The sequence below is a fragment of the Dermochelys coriacea genome, chromosome 1, assembly GCF_009764565.3.
Source record: "Dermochelys coriacea isolate rDerCor1 chromosome 1, rDerCor1.pri.v4, whole genome shotgun sequence".
Lineage (NCBI taxonomy): Eukaryota > Metazoa > Chordata > Testudines > Dermochelyidae > Dermochelys > Dermochelys coriacea.
Window position 1 is genome coordinate 258,804,869 of NC_050068.2, and position 17,279 is coordinate 258,822,147.

The window sequence follows — 17,279 nt, forward strand, 5'->3', positions numbered from 1 at the left end:
AACTTTTCTTTTAAAAAGCACTCCTCATGCTTTGTGCTGCTGAGGGATTCTGGAGTCCAGGGTGACTCTGTTTGAATGGGAGTTGGACAAGAGCACCACAGTAATCAAGGAACTGGAGGGACCAAATGTATATAGGAAAACTCTGTCGGAGAAGAAGGATTGAGTGCAGTTCAGGTCCTGAGCTATGGTAAGCCATGTTCAGTGCAACTTGGAAAGGGGCATGGCAAAGGTGGCGCTATGCCCATGGCCCCTTTGGGGGTGGGGGGAGAACTGGTCTGCTCCTGAGCCTTAGTGTAGCCTGAAGACTCTTGTAAGTTACAACAAGCTGCCCATATCCACCTGGAGGTGCTCTAGCTGCAACCTCTTTCCCTGGCCAGGCCCCTGTGCTGAAGCCAGTGTGGAGTACCTCTCCCTCCTGCTGAGCTTCCCATTACAAAAGAGGAATTGCCAGCTAAAGCTTTGTGCTGCCTATGCTGGGAGACAGAATCTGACCCTGGGGTTGTATAACACTTCATGAGATGAAACTGAATAAAGGAAAATGTTGCCTGGATAGCAGGAATCCTTTGCTACCAGCGAGGTCCGTGTAGACTGAATTAGTTTCCCAGAAGATGGGATGGAGGCTCCTTCTCTTACGTCACTTAAAAGTGGAAGATTGGACAAAGTGCACAGAACTAATGAACTAACTAATCTTGATGCTCCAAAAATGGTCAGATTTGTTTGGGAGTTTTTTAGATACATTTTAATGTGAATACAGTGCTGGTTACAAGCTGAGCCTCCTACACAGACAGAGGGGGTAGCTACAGTGCTCTTTGTGTTGTCGTCGTTGTCCCTGAGTGTGTCTCTGAGTCCTGGATGGAGGGGCCAAATTGTGGTTGCAAGCCCCCTCGCTCATTCAGGTCTTGTCTCTCTTTGAGAACTCCTTATTGCAGCAAATCAATACTGCTTGTGTAGTAGCAGCTGGAGTGTGACCTTCTCTCTCCTCACTAAATTTGGTTTAGCTGGGCTATCAGCTGGTAATATCTCTACCTCCTAGTTCATATTTGAGCCAGTGACCTGAAGTGAAATGCCTGTTCTGCAGCCCCTAAGATCCCTGCCATACAGCCCTCTGGCTTCTGATCCCTTGGTGTTGTAATAGGTCCCTTGAGGTGCTGCCATGGGGTGTTTGAGGTGAAGTAATTCAGGAAACTGGAAGGGCGGGCTTTGGCTAGGAGTGTCACAGTAGACCCAGTTCTAAAGCAGATTAAGTGTGGTTTAAGCATGGAAGAGAAGGTTGTTCTCTTAGAATCCAGAAATCCATCTCTTAATCCTGATTTACTACTTGCTCAAACACCCTCATTCATTGCATCCTCTGGTTTCTGCTTGTTCTTCTGCCTGAACATTGATTCCTTTATATAAGGAGTCTTCTTTCAGTTAAAAAACACTCCCCCAACCCTCTTGTAACCATTGATGCCACATGGCTCATCCCTCGGACCATGGTGTGTTTTTACCTGGCCCTGCCGAGAAACTCTTCCTGCTCCGTGTTGTCCCCTCACATGTCATCTACTCTCGCCTTGCAGATTCAGCCTATGGGGAAGGGTCATAAAGAGCCCCTAATTCTTAGGGTGATAGTGCAGAGGGAAAAGTAAAGTTCTCTGGCTGCCTCTGCTGCTGTTTAAAAATATTTCCCATGGACAGTTTGGAGGGGAGACTGGTTTTCAGTGTCTTTGGGCCTGTGTTGAATACATCAGCGTATTTGCAGTATACCATTACACAGACATTTATATATATATAAACATTCTGTCTCTTGTTCCTTACAGCTCCCCCACCCTGCCACAGCTTCTTCCCCAGCACAATCTCCCCCTCCAACCTATATTCCATCCCCCATTTACTTGTCTCCAAACCAGGCCAGTCATACACTTTAGCATTGTCTCTTAGTCCTGGCTTTTCACTTGCTAAAAACTCTCTCTCTCCCCTGTCTGGCCAGAGTTGCATTCACTTGGGACTGGTACTGCCCCCTCACCCGCAGGCTGCTCAACCCCATCTGCACTATGGTCCTCTGCTACATGGTTCACGGCATCGCTGTCCATGGCGACAGCAGTGTTGGTGCTGTGGGACAGATGGTGGTTGTCACCAGCACGGTCCTCCACATCTGACTCTGCCTCTTCAGTATCACTGCCACCCCCTACCGAAGGGGTCTTCTCTGGCTGGGGTGTCTTCTTCCCATGATTCAGGCAGCAATAGGTGGCCATGCCGAGGAAGAGGGAGGAGAGTACAACCTCTGAGCCAGCCAAGTAGAAGATGATTGCGTAGTTCTTGAATGCATCCACCAAGCGTCCTGATAGTCAAATGAGAAATAATTAGGGTTAGACTGTCAGCAAGTCTTTTCCAATGATATTGAAGTCGCTGAGATCAGCACCTCAATGAGCTCTCTGTGGCGGTGGAATAATTTCCTAAGGAAAGAGACTGAAGCCTTATTGGGATATTCAAAATTACACTTGACAAAGCCCTGGACAATATACAACAGAAAGCCATTCTGTGTTGGCTGAGAAAAACAGAAGGGATGTGATCCAAGAGGTGAGTTTGTGACACTGCTTGTAGCTACAAATTTGTCTTTGTTCTGGAAGGGTTAAGTAATCATGACACCATGCTGATGTGGTCTGTCACTGCTCCATTCCATCTGCCCAACATCACCGTATGACGACTCAGAAGAGGCAATGGAATAACATTCAATGCTGCAGCATAATGCTTGAAACCAATATGGGGGACCCTTTGAATTGTCCCACAAATTAGGGCTTATGGAATAACTCTGTGAAAATCAGGATTGTCCTGTGTGTGTGGTGGGACCCTATATGTGACTCCAGGCTGGGTAAAGAGTAAGGAATAGTAGGGGGCAAATCTTAACACACTGCAAGCCCTGTCAGCCCCTCGAACCTGCAGACCAAGCAGCTGTCAAGCAAAGTGACACTGTTACTTTTTTCCCATTCAGTTTCTGCTCCCTTGAGTCAGATCAACTGTGTTTACCAACAGACTCAAGCTTCCCCCACCATCAGGCCCCTACAGCTGCCAGGCACTATGGGCTAGATTCTGTTCGGCTTGGCATAGGCTGAACACATAAGCTTAGCCACAGTTCCATTCTGCCAAGGTTATGGTGACAGCTATTCCCTTGTTATCCCTATTTTACAAACAAACTGCTCTCAACGTATAAAGATGGTCCCAGCTTCATTGCTGCAGCATCCCAGGTCCCTCTCTCATCTCACTATTGTCCCTCTCCACCATTCTGTATTGACTTACCCAAATAACCATAACCCTCTTTGAATCATGACTGGATGCCTTCCCAGAAGATGTTTGACTAAAGCATACGTTATTGCTCTCAGTGCAGGGGTAACTGGGAGAAGATAGTAGGCCAGTGTTATACAGGTCAGATTAGACCTGTCCCTTCTGGCCTTAAACTCTGTGCATAAATGGAGAGAAGATAAAGCATCTCTCCCTCTCCAGACTATTCAGATCCCCTCATGGTCTCCTCCTTCCCTTTTCTTTCTATTGCCATATCTTTAATGTTCCTTCCTTGAAAGGAGATGCTCTGGTGCTGCACACAATATTCAGTAAAGGCCTGTTTCTCCACCCTTTGCATTTTTGGCTGTCATGTCACCAAGCTCTGGACACTGACAGGCCCACCAGCAATGCTGAGCTAATGTCCCCTTCCCCTGCCACCACAGCTGCTTCATTAAGCCCCATCATTACCTGTCTCACAATGTATTTCAGAAATCTCCCTGAAGTGGGCCAGTGTCAGCCTGCTTGGGCCTGCTACCCACCCTGGGAACTAAGTCTGTTCCTGTTTGGATCAGAGAAGAGGAGCCAGGTACTGTTGTTGTTAGTGAGGGTTCTCACAGTGATCCAAATTAACCCATAGGTCTGGTCCTCTCCTCCCCACAATCATAGATATCATAGAAGTGTAGGACTGGAAGGACCCGCAAGAGGTCTTCTAATCCAGTCCCCTGCTCTGAGGCAGGACTAAGTATTATCTAGACCATCCCTGATAGGTATTTGTCCAACCTGCTCTTAAAAACCTCCTGTGACAGAGATGCCACAACCTCCCCAGGTAATTTGATTCAGTGCTTAACCACCCTGACAGAAAGTTTTTCCTAGTCTAACCTAAATCTCCCTTGCTTTTGCCTTCAGAGGCTCTAGTGCAGTGGTTCTGAAACGACCCCTTTGGCATCTTACTTAATGTCCCGGACCCCTATCGTTTCTGGTATGACTGGAACACCCCTGCCAGCATGAATTCTCATGCATGGTGTGCGAGAGGCCACAATGTGCGGAGGATGCCATCTGGAGAACAAAATGGTATCTTTCATGCAGCGGGAATGCTGTTCCGGCATGTTCTGACCCTGGCTCAAGAGATGGAGCCCCCCCCCACGTAACCCACAAGGGCTGGAGACCCCACTTTGGGAGCTTCTGTGCTAGTGGAGGGTTTGATTTAGCATGGCAATGGGATGGTTGGCACAGCAGGGGGAGGAGCTCAATCACGCTGTGTTTCATGCACTGTCAGGTCATGGCTGGAGATTGGGTTCAAATTTTGGCTTAAGGAAAGGAGCAGAGGGGGTATCAATCTGGGTCCTGGTAGGCATTTGCCTACAGTACAGCAGAAAAACCTCAGTGAATAATGTATTCAGTAAATTTGCCCTTGTTTTCCTGTTTGCAAGTTATCCACTAATAGACTTTGACAAGGACTGGTCACGTTCATCGAACACTTTATGCAAGCTACTCCCTCCCAAGGGACCAAACTATTCATTATTAGTTACAAAGAGTGAGTGATCAACCCACCTTAGTCACAGGCATATTATTGCCTCTCCATAGGTGCTGGAACTAGGGGTGCTGCCGCACCCCTTGGCTTGAAGTGGTTTCCACCATATACACGGTTTACCATTTGGCTTTCAGCACCCACACTGTACAAATTGTTCCAGCGCCCCTGTGCCAGTCCCTTATTGATTGAAAGACTTTGAATCTTCTCTCTAAATAAAGGTTTTGAGATGGCCCTGTGCACAATTCTGGCAGGGATGTATTGCTACAAACATTCATGAGATTTGTGCTTTCCGCAAACAAAAATAGTCACGCTCATGAATATGCACAGCAACAAAGCAGAAGGGCTGTGAATACTAATGAGAAGCTGCTGGTTTTTAGTCACATTAATGTTCACAAATGCTTTTTGCAGTATTTGCCAGGCTTTAACAACAACATAACCTTCTCTTCTTACCCACGCAAAGCAATAGCAGGAGGTGCTGTTGGTCAGGATTAAGGGACACTGAGGGTAGATCCCACTATAGGTAGCCCTAACTAAATGCTCATAGCTGCTAATTTTTTATGAGCAAAATAATAGAATTCACAAAAAGAATCTCTCAGCACACCGGTTATATCAGTTTTGTTGTGCATTGGGTTGGACTCAGATTCGTCATTTCAGATTGTCTTTTTTTATAGGGACAATTGAAATGAAAAACCAGCTCAGTCTTTTACTGTTAAAGTATACTTTATGAAAAATTGATTAAAAAAAGAGAAGTGTATATACTCGCATACACACATCATAAAGCAGGGGTACCTTTTTTCCCCACTTGTGCAAATAGAGGCAATGAAATAGTCCCTCATTCATTCCTCTCTAAAAATAGGAGTTGAACTATTCAACTCCCTTCAGTTCTTCAGTAATCTGCTTAGATGTCCTCTCCCTCAAGGAATTAAAGAGGTGCAGCCTCATGAACCCTTCAGATGCCAGGTACTGAAGCCACCCCACCCCGCTCTGATATCTAGGATGCCATTGGATGACTATGGATACCATTCCACCAATCAAAAATTAGGGCTAGAAATATGCAGTTAAAATGCCTGGATGCTTCCAAATTCTTGAGAGAACTTAACCATTAGTGTTACCCTGTTGGTCAAGAGTCCCAGTGTCAGGCTGGGAGGGCAGTTGTGTGACCGACAAGCACAAACATACCTGCTGAGGGTGGCCCAATGAGCACAGCAAAGGCTTCAATGAGCAGGACCAGCCCAATGGCACTGGAGAACTTCTGGGATCCAACAATGGCCATGAGCACCTCAAACTGCAATGCACCCACCATGCCATAGGAGATGCCAAAGAAGACACAGAAGATGACCAGCGCCGTGTACGTATTAGCCCTGGCACTGCAGATGTCTGTTAGGCCATTGAAGAGCATAGCAAAGCTGAATAAGTAGGCGACATGGGGACGCATCCACTGCAGCCCGGCCAGCATCCCACAGGAAGGGCGGGCAAAGATGTCTATGAAGCCAATGATGGACAGCAGGAAGGCAGCTTCTGTGTCTGGCACTCCTATGTCTTTGGCATAGTTGACCAGCAATATGGGGGGCACAAAGAGACCCAAGACCATGATGAACTTAGCAATGGAGTAAATGACAAACCCCCGGTTGAAGAAGATAGAAAAATCCAATAGCTTCTTCCCTTTCCTGGGCTGCTTCTTCTTGGTTTTCTTAGACTTTTTGACTCCATCAATGGTGCTTATGGCCTCCTCTGCCCTTTCCCCAATGGGCAGCATCTCCTTGGCTTCATATTTGTCCTGAACTCTCTCCATCTTCCGCTTCATCCCTGCCTCGAGAGGTCTCATGACTGCTCCACAGGTGCAGCAATTGAGCAGCAAACCCCCCATGATGAGGAATCCCCCTCGCCAGCCAAACTTCTCGAGCAAGACCTGCCCCAATGGAGAGAGGGCAGAGAGGAAGACAGGGCTCCCAGCTGCAGCAAGCCCATTGGCCAGAGGTCTACGTTTGTCAAAGTAGGTGCCAAGCATGATCAAGGAGGGCTGGAAGTTCAGAGCCATACCTAGACCTGTGTGCAGGGGTAGGGGAAGGAAGAGATGGAGAGAATAATGGGTGAAAGACCACAGAGACAAGAGGACCACAACAAATGCAAACCTCTCAGAGAGTCTGCATGCACACACCTAGCCCAAAGACCCTGTCATGTAGTTTAATTCTCTTCCCAAGTCTTAGATTCTCCCACATGACTTACTGTATGGAACTCATAGGCAGAGGCAGGATCAGATCCCAAAGAGCTTACATTGCACTGGGACCCACCCACTGTCACCTGCCTTTGCTACCCCATTCTAACTGGCAGACCTTCCCTGAGAGCCTGCATCAGGACTTCTCCATCACCACCTTACTTGGGTTATTACCCGTTAAACTCTTGATCAGGCCCACTGTGACCCCACCTCAGGCTGTTCCATTGTCAGATTGCATCCAGAAGAGAAAATAGTAATGGACCAGCGTTTTGGGGTTTTTTCCCTCTTACTATGGGTTCTTCTTCCTCCTGGTGCGTGTGTCTCTTCCCACGCCCACCTCAGAGCTCAGTGGTTCGCCCCCGGCCCATACCCCAGTGACTCTGCCTCTGTATGAAGACGGCTGTGTGGAGTTCCCTCTCTAGCCCATCTAATCTTGCTAAATCAATTGATGAGCCAGACTTAAGGTATTTCTTCTGCTAGCCCCCAAGTGCTGAGCCGATCATCCTCACAGTGCTCTCAGCCTTTGCCAGCCAGAGAACAAGGGTCTTGGACACTGAGATCCTTCGGCCAGCTCTGATGCACCATCTATGCAGCTCCAGATGGAGGCAGGCAGGAATCTCAGTCACAGCCCAGACCCCTCCTCTTGCCTCCTACAGCCTCAAGAGCCAGTGCCATAAAGCTGCTGCCGTGGCAGGCTGTCCTCCCAACAGCCACGACAGCTCCCTGAGCACATCCACAGTTAGGAGAAAATCCTCTTCCCTCAGCAACCAAACTCTGTTTCTCCAGAGCAAAGGGGGGGAAAAAAACCACATCATGAAGCTGTGTGTTTCTCGCTCAGTCTTCACTTCTCTCCCCTATGGCCATGTAATCCTTCCATGGACTTAGACCCCTTTATTTCTCCATCATCCCTGCCAGTGTTCCTCACAACTCCTCACTCTGCCTTGTCTCCCTCAGGTAGCAGCTTGCCAGCCTGAACTGCATTTAAGCACGTGTCTTGCTCACACAGATTCAGTGGAAGCACAGACAGTGCCTCTCTATCATCCCCCGCCCATCTCTCCCTCCCCTCTCTGCCTTCACATATTTATACATCTCCAGTTACCATGGTAGTTAGACATCATCTATGTCCCTTCTGTCTCTATCCCTGCCTATATCATTCTCCCAGCCCCGGCCCCAAGCTGCTGGGATCCAACAGGTGCACTCCCCCAGCTGCAGCGCTCCCCCTCTGTAGGGCTCTCACCTGTCAGCATGCCAGCCGTCAAGTACAGCTCAATAATGTTGGTCGTGAAGGAGGCTAGGATCATACCAGAAGACGCCAGGAGCCCACCGACAAGCATCACAGGCCGGCACCCAAACTGGTTCACCATGATGCTGCTCACAGGCCCTGAATGGAAGCAGAGAAGGCAGAGTGAGAACCAGAGAAAACAAGGAGTTAGGGCAGCTGCGACCAAGTGACTTCTCCACATGCCTGCAGCACATGAATGCAGAATGCTCAGGCCAAAGGAAATCTCCCTCCCTCCCTCACCATCAGCTCTGCTCTGGAGGTAGAGCATCAGCTCTAGGGTCCACACAGATAAGCCCTGGCTCCACACGGCCATAAGGGCAACTTGGCTATGATTCCTTCTTTCCATGGGGCAAGAAGAGACTTGGTGTAACACGGAGACAGCTATACTCAGCTTCAGTGAGGGCAGCAAAAGGGAAGAGAGGGACCCCCTCCAGCTGACCAAGGAATGGAGCTGATGAGCAGGCAAAGAGATCTTCAGGGTGCCAATGGAGACATAGGGGATGTCTGAGGCATGGGGGATGAGGGGGCATAAATCAGGATATTGCATGCTTATCCCCCTTTTGTGTGGGGTGTTGGGGACAGAGGTCTCTCTCACCCTGCCCCAACTCCCATTTGGTTTTAGTGCAGAGGCGGGTTGGGAAGCATAAAGAGAAGGTTAAAGACCCAAAGGAGACGTCCGCTCTGTACCGTGTCTGTGTTTGAGCGGGGGAGGGCTAAAGTGGGGGTTTGTTGGAAGGGGCTCACACTAGCATTCCCACCTGTGCCATACAGCATGGCCAGCATGATGGACGAGATCCAAGCTGTGTCACTGTACCCCACATGGAAGTCATGCATCAGCTCCTTGAAGTAGACGCTCACTGCCTTAGGGAAGGCGTAGGAAAAGCCGGTGATCACAAAGCAGCCCAGCAGCACTATCCAGCCCCAGCCACCATCTGGGGGCTTCACCGAAGCTGGCAGCTGGCCCTCCTCTGGGTCAGACCTCCCCATTTTCTAATTTGGGAGAGAGGACTCAATGCCAAGCGGGGGAGAGCGTGCAGTAGACTCGGATCTCCAAGAGCTGCAGGATGAGAAGAGCATGCAGGACACATGGTTACAATGGCAGCTCCAGCCTTCCGCCCGGCGGTCCACCACTGCCTGTTGAAGTGTTTACATTCACTTGCTCCAGTATTTGTTCCCACCTTCTCTGACCTCTGCCCCCTCGTTACATGGAGCTGCAGTGTGATCTAAGGGCTAGGGCACTGGAGTGGGAGTCAGGAGACCTGGTGCTATTCTGAATTCTCTGCCACTGGCCTGCTGGGTGGCCTTGGGCATATCCCCTCACCTCTCCTCCTTGTGCCTGGTTCCCCTCCCACACTTTGGCTGTCTTGTCTAGTTAGGCTGGAAGCTCTTCAAGGGCTGTTTCTCAAGCAGTGTTTGCACAGTGCCTAGCATAACGGGACTCTGGTTTGGTTTGGGGCCTAGACATGCTATAAACCACCACCTGTGCTCCTGCAAGCATACTACAGACAGCCCGCCCACACACACACACACACACACACATACACACACACACACACACACACACACACACACCCTCTTTCTGAGCTGCCAAGGAGACAGATTTTTGAAAGGGGGGCAAGCTAGAGCTGTAGGGTATTTGCATGCCAGAGAGATTAGGGCTCTGTACCTATATAACTTACTTTGCCAGAACAAAGGCAGGGTGAGTTGGGAGTGGGAGGGGGGTTTGTCTTGTGAGTTTCTCTCAGAAGCCTTAAGCTGGACAAGAATTTTGCTCCCACTGGCCAGTCTGGGTTTGTTTTTCTCATTTCCGCAGTCCGTGCCAGGGCGCCCATTGGGCCCTTCCCAACGCTGAGCATGGTGGACCCTGGGAGCACACAACAGCAGTACAGGGAGGCCACAGCCTCTCTCCTTGTCACCCAATAGCTTTCTCATGTCTCTGCAGGAACACACCCTATGCTTTGGCTATAACTGCTAACACACAGTACTCTCTCACTCCTGACCAGGGTGTGGATAGCACATGGTATGACAGGTTCCAGAGAATCCAGGTGGATTTCCCCAGGCTTAGCTCACAGCTTGCCATGACACTTTCCTCTTCTGGCAACGCAGGTTTCCCCTCTCCTTCTGAAATGCCTCTCCCCACCCCAGTGCCACTGGCTGTAGTACTTCGAGCGGACAGTTTGCTCTTTGATGATGTCTCCAGTCCCTGCTTCAGCCAATCCTGGTGAAGGCTGGGACTTCCTCTGATCTGGGACTGCCATGAGCCAAGGAGGCTCTCACAGACAAGGCACAGGATGGGGAAGCAGGAGATCTAAGCTCTATCCCCAGCTTTGCTGCAAACTCTATGTGTGTGACCTTGAGCTAGTCCTCTCCTCTCTCTGTGCCACCTGCGTAACAGAAAGTCTTTTTCAGCCTTACCACAGAGGTGCTCATTTTTATGAGGTGCTTTGAGATCCTCAAGTGGAAGTGCAGAGTGGTGTTATTCAGGGTAATCCACCTTCACTGGGCAAGAGTCAAATTTAGAGAGCAGCCCCTTCTTCCCCAGCACCAGCCAGCCTCAGTAGTTTTGTGAGATTACTAACTCCACGCAGGGGGTGAAGGGCTGGTTTTTCACAACTAAAATGGTTATGGTGCAGGCTGTTGGCAGGTCAATATGGCACAACTAAAAATAAAAGTAGGGTTGGGTGTTTCCAGGGGGTGTCTGCAAGGGGGTGAGCAAGGACTATTTAGCACTGCACCAGCCGAAATGGGGAGATTGCCTGTGGACCTACAGTAAGGGACATCGCTATAACCACAATGCGCTGCAGGGCTGATTTGCATGAGAAGGCACCATTGGCTTTGGGCCAATTGTCACTAATCAGGTTTCTGAGCCAGGCTCAGCACATACAGGTAGGAACAGGGCTGGTGACCCCAGATGCCCTCAGCAGAGTCTCCCTTCCCCGCACCATGAGGAACCTTCTTCTGGAAAAGCGTGGTCAGTTGTCCTACGACAACACTTTGCTATGGGCAAGTGCCGTGGGCCAAGCTCCATTGAAGCAAAGCTGGAAAGGCTATTTCTGGTACTTCTCCCACAAGGCCTAGCCCAGTGCCCCCTAGTCAATAGTCGTTGGGAACCTGTCACACAGGAAATCAATGGCCAGTGGGATCTTGCTGTGAGGGTGGATTTAAGCTGCGTCTCCTTTGGACGGTTCTAGTCAAATGCTCCTCACATGCAGAACCAGCATGTACTGCGAGCTTCCGAAATCGGGCAGGCAAGGGGCAGCAAGCTCCGCCCGGTGTTTCAGCCCATTTATAGATGGCTCCAGCTCCCCCACACACACACCAGCTCTAGCATTCTCTACCTGCAGCCAAGCAGCACCAAGAAACTCATTCCAGACATAAGACTTGGCGCTCGTACAGCACCTTAAGTGTTCCAAGTGCTGCATGTACATTACCCCATTAATATTCATCCCCATACACACACACACACACACACACACACACGTGTGTGTGTGTGTGTGTTACAGATGGGGAAACTCAGGCACAGAGATGATAAATTACTCACCCAAGGCCACACAGTGAGCCAGCAGCAGAGTCAGGATTAGAACTCAGGAGCTGTGACTCCTCCAGTGCGGTGTTTATTTTTCTAGCCCCTACTGCCAAAAAGAATCTGAGCCTTAAAACCAAGTCTCCCTGACTCAGTGCAAATGAGTGACAGCAGTAGGAATGGGCTATGGGAAAGGCATCTCCACGCTAAGTATTCACCAGCCGGGGTGAGGGTAAACCCAGATTCTACTGTCAACCACCAACAGTTCTAACCTTTTACTGCTCCAAAATGATCACGTCAAACAGTGGCACCCTGGCAGGTTGATTTAGCAACACTCCACTCTCCGCTCCACCCAAAACCCCTCTCCAACTTATTAGTAAGCAAGTTACTATTGTATTACAGAGCATGTGCTCTAATGGTACAAAGCTTTCCAGATCAGTCTTGGACCTGGACCACTCGCATCATCTGATGCATGCAGCTGTGTTGGAAGAGTGTCTGCTGCCAAACGCATGCACCCACGCAGACACATGGACACCTGCCCCAGATTCTTGCTGTTCATTCCTCTGTTCATCCTTACATTTGTCAAGCTGGTTGAAACCTCTGTGCTCCAGCACCATGATCAGAGGTTTATTGGGAAGTGGGGAGGCATAAGCAACATGTCTCCTCGTTCGAAATGTTCAATAGTTCCTAGGCAAGGGCATTGATTTGGCCCTCTGGCACACACCTCCTCATTTGCAAAACCATTTGAGAGCCATTTACTCCAGGCTCTGAGAAACAGTATGGGGAGTATAGGTTTCCCACTCAGAAGTTCACAACAAATGCACGGCTGTTCTGATCATTGCTACGGGCGGTAGTATGCACTGATGTACATTGTGTCTGGTCCTTGCACACCACTGCTCACTACTATTTTCTCCAGTGCTGGGAAGGTTTGTTTGGGTATTTAAAAAACTCAATTCCCAGTTTAAACACACACTACAGTAGATGGATCATTGGCACACAGAGGCTCCTCCCCAAACACTAACGCCCAATGCATCACACCTGCATGCTCAGGTGTCCCCATAGCACCCGTCACCTTTGTAGCTCACTGTGCTGATGCCTCTGTTATGGTAGGGCGAGATTTACTACCAGTGCTAGAAAATCCACATGCAAGGGCAGCACACTAATGGTGAGAGTCACACCCTCAACCTTTGCGTGTGGGGTGGGCTACACCCCTGGGGCTAGCACTGAGAATCGCCCTCCACACACAGCAGGATCCCACCACTAGGGAGCTGTCCCAGACCCAACCTCTGAACAAAGTGGGATCCACAGCTCAAGCATGCTGGCACTGGGCGTCAATGGGATCCACACACTAGTGCCAGCATTCTCCTCTAGTGTCCCAGCTCAGTGGGGTCCTTGCTCCGGGTGATGGTGCCAGGGCTCACACTCCCAGCCTCCAAGAGCAGCGGATCCACGTCACAGAGGGAGAGAGGGTGCATGTAGAGCGCATCCAGAGAGAATTAGATGAGCTTTCCCTGACACAGGCTGACCTATTAATAGGCTATGCCCCGAGACCAGCATTAGCCTGCGCGGCAACCAGGATAACATCCTGCACACACCACTAACCTACCAAATGAATCAACGGTCGTCAAAGTGCATCTGGATACAAACCTCGCAGGACGGCGGCTGCCTGTTCACCCTCAGAGTTCCAGGGGGCCGATCTGCGTGGCGCTTCTTGGCTCCAGGAGGAGCACGTTAGCTTAGATGGCGTCTTTCGGGGTTAGCTCCATGGCAGATGCCTGGCAGCAGCCTGCTTTCTTTTCCTGGACAGCAAAGTCCCCCCTTCAATCTGGATTGCAGAAAATCCTGCACTGCTTCCTGTCCTCTCCTGAACCACCTGCTGCTGGCGGAGTCATGCAGTGATCTCCAACTGCTGCAGAGACCCCCCCGCCTCCCGCCAAGTCCTGTCCGCTGGGAGTCCCTGGGTGCAGCACAGCTTGCAGCTTGAGCCCCAAGGTGTTTACACTGTGGATGTGGGTCAGCAGCTGCTTATGTTTTAAAGTCGGCAAAGCATCAGAGGTGCTGATCTAGCAGAAACCACCTCTCCATTTTTAAGAAGCTTTTTCAGCCAATGGGAAGGAGCAGCCTGCATGCCTGGGCCAGAATGCCCCGGTAATCCCACAGCTCAGCAGAGAGAGACAGCTGGGAGCCTGCCCAAAGATTCCTTATGGCTTCCCCTCTGCACTCACTTTCCTTAGCAGGGAGACTCTTAACATTTGTCTCTTGGCTCATCAGGATGGAGCAGCCTAGGCAACAACATCAAGGAGCTTTACAAAGCTGGAGAGTGAATGCGCAGTTCAACCAGTGAAATGTGCTGAGGAGGCGGGGCAGGGAAGGTGCAGTCCTGGAGCAGGGGGAGCAGAAGGATGGGGCAGGGGGTACAGTGGTTAAGGAGGGGGATAGGGTGTGGTGACAGAGCAGGGAACGCAGTGACAGGATGCAGGTGTTTGCAGTGAATGGTGCAGAGGATGCAGGGACAGAGCAGGGCATGGGGTGGGGGTGCAGTGACAGGACAAGGGTGCAGTGCTGGAGTATGGGGTGCTGCGGTGGAGACAGGGTGCAATGATGGAGCAAAGGAAGCAGAGCCGAGAGCGGGCCCTGCAGGGAATGCTCTGAAGTAGCAAGCAGTGCTTGGATTCAGTGCTGATGAGGGCCACATATGCTAGTAGATAGACAGGGGAGGAACATGGAGGCCTTCCTGAACAGCCTCCTTACCACTTGCCTGGGTAAATTCTCCTTTTAATTCTCCAGAGCGTGGAAAATCTCATGAGTTATTCCCATTTCCTCGTGGCATAAGGCTGGAGGGCTGGTAAGAGTTCACCATGGTTTGACCAAGGCTCCCTTCTGTTGCAGGCTCCACAAAAAAGCCAAGTGAATGCAGGGCAGGTCTGGCGGTCTAGCACACTCCAAACTGCACTCACCCAGAGCAGGCAGAGCCGTTGGCATTAGGATGGTGGGGCTGCTCTGGGGAGATCAGTGTGTATAGAGCGCCAGGAGGAATGCTACCAGGAGGAATACAGTCACCAACCATAAAAAAAAAGCAAACCCATGGGGTGGGGTGCAGAATTCAGGCAGCCTCTGCAGCTAACTGGAGGGGAGTGAGGGCGGGTTAAGTCACCATAATAAAACCAGAAGTCTGCTTTCCACCTGAGACCGGCAAGACTCATTCCAGGTGTGGCCAAAGGATTTAAGACATGCACACCCTGGTCCCCAGAAATGAAAGGCTTGCTGTTTAATCCATTAAGCTTCTTAGCTTCCTTCCCCCTCCTCCATCTCTAAATTCCTGCAGGGGCGGCAGGGGTAACAGAACAGGGAGGGAGGGGAGTCGGAGGGGCTTTGGGGAGCTGCAGGGGGGCAGGGGGCGGGTGGTGGTGAATGTCTATTAATAAGGCTAATTGGCTAAAGCAGCTGCAGCAGGTCTCTCCCCACCCTCCCCCCGGGAGAGCTCAAAACAACAATGCTGGGTTTGTGTGCAGGCCTCGTGAAGCAGCGAGTGCGGGGAAGAACCCCCTGCATCCCCCCCACACACACACTACAGTGACCCAGCCGGAGACAGGGAGGCCAGGCATATTTTCATTAAAGCAGGTTTAAAAGGTGACTCTCAAACTCAACACCTGAGCAAGGGGCTGGCGCCACCGATTCTCCCGGGGAACCAAACTCTGTGCAGGGGTAATGGGGAGAAGCGAGGGGGGTGCCACATTCCAGTGCGGAGAGGTGGATGGGGAGAGGGTTAGTAGGACCCCCGTTCCTGCAGCTCTAGATATCCCCTGGTGCCAATGGCCTGTATGGGGAGAGCTCACCCCTCCTTGCCATTCTCTGGGTACCACTCACTCAACCCTCCAGCCACATCCCCCTCCTCAGTACTCTTGACTGGCTTCTCTAGGAACACCCACCACCCTGCTTCCCAGAGACCCCCAGACCTTCTCTCAGCAGGGAAAGGGAACCCAGGACTTTGCTGCCCCCCAGTGGCTGGAAATTACAGGTAATTTCTGTGAGGTTAGAGTAGCAGCCGTGTTAGTCTGTATTCGCAAAAAGAAAAGGAGGACTTGTGGCACCTTAGCTGTAGCTCACGAAAGCTTATGCTCAAATAAATTTGTTAGTCTCTAAGGTGCCACAAGTACTCCTTTTCTTAGTGTGAGGTTAGGAGATCACCCAACTCTTACTCTACTCTTGAGGGCCAACTTGCATGGAAGGAGCAGAATGTCCAGGGTGAGTGGGCAAGGAGGATGTACAAGTTAAAACCACAGCTCTAATACAGCTGCAGGCCTGTCCGTCTGTCTGTCTCTCTCACACACACACACTCTACAGCTTTCCTCTGGGCAGTGGCTTTCACAAGAACTCTGGCTCAAAACATACCACAGCGTTCGGTGCTGCTGTGAAGCTGAATTCAAACGAAGGAAAGGAGACGTTAGTGATGCTGCAACACAGGAAAAGAGAGATTGTAAATAAGATGGAGAGTTGGTGAGGCCAAGAGAAGCAGGCAGGTGGCTCCCGATAGCAAGAGCATTGGAGACCCTTTCCTCCATTTTACCCAGCACCAAGGGGCCATAGCAAGGCTGAGGAGCAAACTCCCGGTCCCTTAGGCGGGTGGAGGCAGAAGACTCAGAGATTTGTCGAGGTGGTTTAACCACTAGAGCCACACTATTAGAAAAGCTTAGGCACCATAGGGTATGTCTACCCAGCCTGCAGCAGCGAGTCTCAGAGCCCAGGTCAACAGCCTGGGGCTCTCGCCACAGCACTAAAAACAGCCAGGTTGCTATTGCACCTCAGGCTCTGAAGCCAACCCACCTTCCTAGGCTTTCACACCAAGCCTGAAGCTATTTCTAGAGCCGTAGTGCGAGCCCCACAAGCCCAAGGGTGTAGATGCAGGTTCTGAGACTGCCACAAGCTGCCACTTACTGTGTGGACCTAGCCAAGGCTAAGCTTTCCCAGGTCTTAGTTTCCTTGGTGGACACCTGCCCCTGGCATCCCCCTGGGGAGGCAGACAGGAAGGACGGTCAGAGGAACCAGGACACACAGGGAGGTTGTGTTTTCCATTTTATTTAAAAATATATATTATTGTTATTATGTACAGAATCAAACAAGGCTGCGCAGATGGGTTTCCCCTCCCATCTTAATCCAATCCTGGGGCTACCAAGCAAGAGGGTGGAGGAGAGGGCACTGCGAATGGGCAGGCAGCCTCCCCACAAAGCTCTTGGAAACTCAGTGGCCATTTGCCCAAGGCCCTGGGGCGAGGGGCCAAGAGGAGAAGACCCCTGCCGTGCAGTTATCCGCTGATCCATCAAGCAGGGACCTAACCCCAAACGTAGGTCAGGAATCTGCTCAGTGGCCAAAAAACCGTGCTTTACAACAAAGAATAGGGGCTGGGTAGGGTTCTCCTTTTCCCCTGCCAATAGTGCCCCTTGCAGTGCAGGTGCAAAGACCAACAAGAGACATGCCC

The 17,279-nt window shown here is 50.7% G+C and overlaps 1 protein-coding gene across 2 annotated transcripts; it reads right to left on the reverse strand.

Moving 5' to 3' along the window:
• Nucleotides 1–712: 712 nt before the first annotated feature.
• SLC16A8 (solute carrier family 16 member 8) lies at nt 713–14,076 on the reverse strand. 2 transcript variants are annotated; one of them, XM_038418756.2, is made up of 5 exons: nt 13,451–14,076; nt 9,039–9,337; nt 8,236–8,379; nt 5,963–6,829; nt 713–2,314 (listed from the first exon to the last, which is right to left on the reverse strand). In XM_038418756.2, the coding sequence occupies exons 2-5, from the start codon at nt 9,265–9,267 to the stop codon at nt 1,932–1,934; spliced, it is 1,623 nt and encodes a 540-aa protein (XP_038274684.1). In that variant the 5' UTR covers nt 9,268–9,337; nt 13,451–14,076; the 3' UTR covers nt 713–1,931. The 2 variants fall into 2 exon arrangements, with proteins under 2 accessions (XP_038274684.1, XP_038274673.1); XM_038418745.2 differs by lacking the exon at nt 13,451–14,076 and adding an exon at nt 10,696–10,852.
• Nucleotides 14,077–17,279: the final 3,203 nt, after the last annotated feature.